Here is a 4,283-nt window from a genome sequence, read left to right as displayed (position 1 = left end):
TAAAATGTGAAAAATATATGTAACAATTTAGTTCAATGAAACATGAAAACAAGGCAAAGTATGAGAAAATCTATGTTTCAGCTACATGATTTATGGTGAATATTAGGGATATAAAAAAATATTGATTCAGTGAAATATTGCAATACTTAATTTGGCAATACATGTGTTGATTTAAAATACTGCTAAGGCGAAATTGGATTATGTATCGCGATACGTATCGTATTGCCAGACTCTTGTCAATGCACACCTCTAATGAATATGAGGCACTGGTTAATGTGTATTAAGGCTGTGATAAAAGAGTTAAACCAATCTAAATCACTTTGGAATAAAAATAAAAATATAAAACATTTTCAATAATTTTTTTAAACCAACCTTAAAAAAACAATTTTTTAGAAACACTATCGATTTTTCAACCTCATAAGAGCCTGTGTGAGCACATAGAACATAATATGCATCTAAGAAAGAAACAAAAGAAAAGTTCTGGTCTCACCAGGGTGAAGCTATGCTTTTAAAAATCTTTTAATCTATAGCTTAATTTAAAAGCAACATACGCATTAAAAAAAATCTACATATAGCTTTTTTCCAATAAAATGTTCCTTTATGCTCTGTGATAATGGTTGGATTGTGGATGGATGAAAGCACTCACACTCATCTTGTTTTCTCTAAAAGTCCCTTCAAAGTACAGACCATGCTGCGAGATGACAACAGCGTTGCCATGGCGCTGATCGTCCAGCCACAATCCCATATACTTCTGCCCCCTGGAAGAAGAAAAAAAAACTTTTAACAAATAATGTTGATTCTGTTTTGCTTTTACTAAATAATTTGAAACAAGAATATATTGGAACACTTAATATATTTAAATCTAAAGTTTATTGTGAAAATCTGAACTAAAACAAAAAAAATATTGCTGATATTATGGCAGAATTAAGTATCCATACTATTATTGTAGCTCAGACAGGATTGTTCTACATACAGTTTATTTACACCATCAAGACTTTACAGTGTTTACAGGCCACGACACAGACCTGGTGATATCATCAAAGACTCCGTATCCTGTCTTTCTGTCATGCACCCAGTGACCAATGAACATGCTGGAGGATGTCCTGGTCAGTTTACCGGAGCTCAGCATGCCATAGCCGTGGCGCTGGCCCTCCCAGAAGCAGCCCTCGTACACTTCCCCGCTGGCGTACCTAAACGCAAAGAACACAGATGTTAGAGTAACAGCAGTCACACTCCTCATGTTGTCAAATGTAGACATAAAACCATTTACGGTATTTTCTGCACTACAAGTCCTACTTAAAAGCTTAATTGCAAATAATAGAGCCAAAGCCAACAGAATTACAACTAAGATAATGGAGTTTATGGCTTTAGATGTGTGTGTGCAAAACAATTCTAAGACTTTTCCGATGTCATGGTTTCCATGTTTTATTTTTAAGTTAAAGTAATGCTTTTGACGATTTGTCCTGTGTTATGTTGTGTGCCTGTATAAATATTTGTTTTAGTAGCACATCTATTGTTTAAATTGATGTTCTGACATGATATAAACGTTGATTTTATTTGAGAAACTTGTCTAAAAATTATTCTTAGCTTTTAATACAATATTTAAGACAAAAAAAACGTAACATCCATTTTTTATAACTTTTGGCCACTATTTGGTATTTGGACAAGAATTTTTTATTATTATCATTCGGCTTTCGCCACAAATTTCATTTCGGTGCATCCCTAGTAGTTGACAAAAAAATGCTGTGGTCAATTCATAAAAACAATTGCTGAAAACAGCTCTAACATATGATATTTCACAGAGACTAAAAAATGAATACCGACTTGTATTTGCCATAACCATGGATCTTGCCTTCCTTCCATTGCCCTTGGTAGCTGTCTGGTTTGTTGGACTCTTTGTTTGGAATTGTACACTCACCGTAACTGGAAAAACAAAGCAATGTACAAAAGTTGATTTAATTTTACAGTCATACATTAACATCCAATGGTGAACGTTTGTGAAAGAGACGCTTCCTAACGAAGGTTTAAAAAACACAGACCCATCCTCCAATCCATTTTTAAAGTTTCCTTTGTACAAGCGTCCATCAGGCCACTTCATGGTTCCTCTGAAAACAAAAGCACGACCAATCTTTTCAATTCTGTTAAAAATCTGAAAGCATGATTCTGCCATTTCTCGCACCAATTCCTTCGTCCTCTTACCTCCCATGTAGACGACCTGCCAGCCACCCCCCAGTGTACTGAGCGTCTCTGAGGCGTTCGTCTGCAGTGAACGTGTAGGACGCCGTGCGAGACATGGCTGTCTGGCCAGGTGAGCCCTCCCCTGAACCCCCCAGCGCCCGATCCACCGCCTGGCTCAGAGACCTCAGCCACTTGTTCTACAGACAATAAAGAAAAGAAAGACATCCCAAGAAGAGAAGAAGTCTAAATTATTTGCTTTACTAAATGTTTAGAAGAAAAAAAATGCTGAAGTGAGTTCAACATTAGAGTACCTTTTCTTGAGGTGATGAGGCCACAAGAGTAAAAACCTCCTCAGGACATGTTATTCTGATGGCACAGCTGGAAATAATCAATCAGGATTATTATCAAACTTTAAGAAAGTTTTGATAGTGACTTGTATAGTTATCATTAACCTTAAAAAAAAAGACTAACAATGCTAATTTATGGAAAACACATTGCACACACACATATCTCAATTATTGCGATTTATTATGAAGGCTTAGTTAACAGTAATCTGACTTTTGTGGTAAACAAAAAGGTACAGACTGAAAACTATGTGCAAACCGTCAAAAATACAACAGTAAAACATGTTTGTGTTAAAGCTTTTCACAACAGACTCACAGTTCGCCGTCGTCCTCGGTGACGGGCTTCACCCACAGCCAACTCAGATGGTAGATGTGATGTACGGAGAGCTGCAGAGTTACAGGGAAAGAGGAGGATTTCATAGCAAAAGGTGCAAAAACTCACAGAAAAACCCACACTCACAACTAATATAGTGTATTCATGATACTTAAAGAATACTCAACAACTGTCAGGATCTATTGTATAAGCAATACCTCATTTGTGGAGTACTTTTATAGCTGAAATGCCTCAAGATCTACGGTTTTCCAACTTTCTAAGTAGTGCTGCCACAAACGATTATTTTAATAGTCGACTAATCACTGAATATTTTTTCAGATTAGTCGACTAATCAGGTCATGTGCAAACTGAATGTAAAGCACACATCTTAACCATCATTAGCTTTAAACTAACTAAAAACTAGATATATAGCATTACCTGCAATAATGCTAGTGTGAATGCTGTAAGCTGAATGTGGCTACTGAAGATGCTAGTACTGATAGCTAAAGATGCTGAATTTGATAGCTAAAAATGCTGAAGTTGATAGTTGAAATTGCTGAAGCTAATAGCTGAAAACACTGAAGCTGATAGCCAGCTAAAAAATTAGCTATATGCCAAATTAGCCTAAAAATGCTGAACAAAAGCCAAGTTAGCCAAAACTACTAGAATACAGCTGAAATATTAGCTAAACTCCAAAATAGCCTAAAAAACAAGACAAAAAAAGTCTAAATTGGCAAAACAAATAACTAGCATTGAGCTGAAATATTAGCTAAACACCAAAATAGCCTAAATTAGCCAAAGTAGCTAGCAAGTAGCTGAAATATTAGCTAATCTTCAAATTACCCCCAAAAATGAAAAAAACCTAAATTACCAAAAACAGCTAGCATGTAGCTGAAATATTAGCTAAACGCAAAAATAGCCTAAAAACCTTAATTAATACCAAAATAGACCAAAAAGCTAGCATAATGCTATTATAACTTACAACTTTACAACACTCTGACTCCATATAATATAAAGTAACGACTAATCGACGACTCAATTAGTTGTCGACTATTTTAATAGTCGATTAGTCGACTAATCATGGCAGCCCTATTTCTAAGAGCAAAAAATGCTGGAAAATGTTTATTTGGTCACAAACTTTTATTTCTGCTTTTCTTTATGAACTAAAATCCAACATTTTAGGTTTCACTACTTACCGTAAATGTTCTTTTTCAACAATAAAGCGGCTAAATTATAACAAAATAAAGAAAGAAAACATCTAAAATAACATTTTTTTTATTTTCTCAAAGTGAACAAACAGAAATGTAAGTGTCAAAGCTGTGATTTACAACACAAAACCAGCAGGAGAGGGGGGGGGCAGAGAGGTCAGAGGTCACCACGTTTGAATCTTCACACCAAACAAACGGTTAGTCTTTACTAAGAGAGTCAAAGACGGCAGCAGCTCCATC

General features: G+C 35.5%; 1 protein-coding gene across 7 annotated transcripts in view; it reads right to left on the bottom strand.

Annotated features, from left to right (window-relative positions):
• The window catches only part of LOC112154920 (alsin), a 27,604-nt gene that overhangs the window by 7,234 nt on the left and 16,087 nt on the right, over nucleotides 1-4,283 (bottom strand). For all 7 annotated transcript variants that reach the window (XR_002920731.2, XM_024286173.2, XM_024286170.2 and 4 more), the window contains 7 exons: nucleotides 2,839-2,909; nucleotides 2,490-2,556; nucleotides 2,200-2,375; nucleotides 2,040-2,105; nucleotides 1,825-1,923; nucleotides 1,026-1,190; nucleotides 647-758 (listed from right to left, as the gene is read on the bottom strand). Coding sequence is in view for 6 of the 7 variants with exons in the window: in XM_024286173.2 (XP_024141941.1) it covers nucleotides 647-758; nucleotides 1,026-1,190; nucleotides 1,825-1,923; nucleotides 2,040-2,105; nucleotides 2,200-2,375; nucleotides 2,490-2,556; nucleotides 2,839-2,909 (756 nt within the window). In the remaining variant the exon portion in view is untranslated. The remainder of the gene's footprint in view (nucleotides 1-646; nucleotides 759-1,025; nucleotides 1,191-1,824; nucleotides 1,924-2,039; nucleotides 2,106-2,199; nucleotides 2,376-2,489; nucleotides 2,557-2,838; nucleotides 2,910-4,283) is intronic.

Source organism: Oryzias melastigma, linkage group LG21, assembly GCF_002922805.2.
Source record: "Oryzias melastigma strain HK-1 linkage group LG21, ASM292280v2, whole genome shotgun sequence".
NCBI lineage: Eukaryota > Metazoa > Chordata > Actinopteri > Beloniformes > Adrianichthyidae > Oryzias > Oryzias melastigma.
This window is presented reverse-complemented; position numbering and strand designations above follow the sequence as displayed.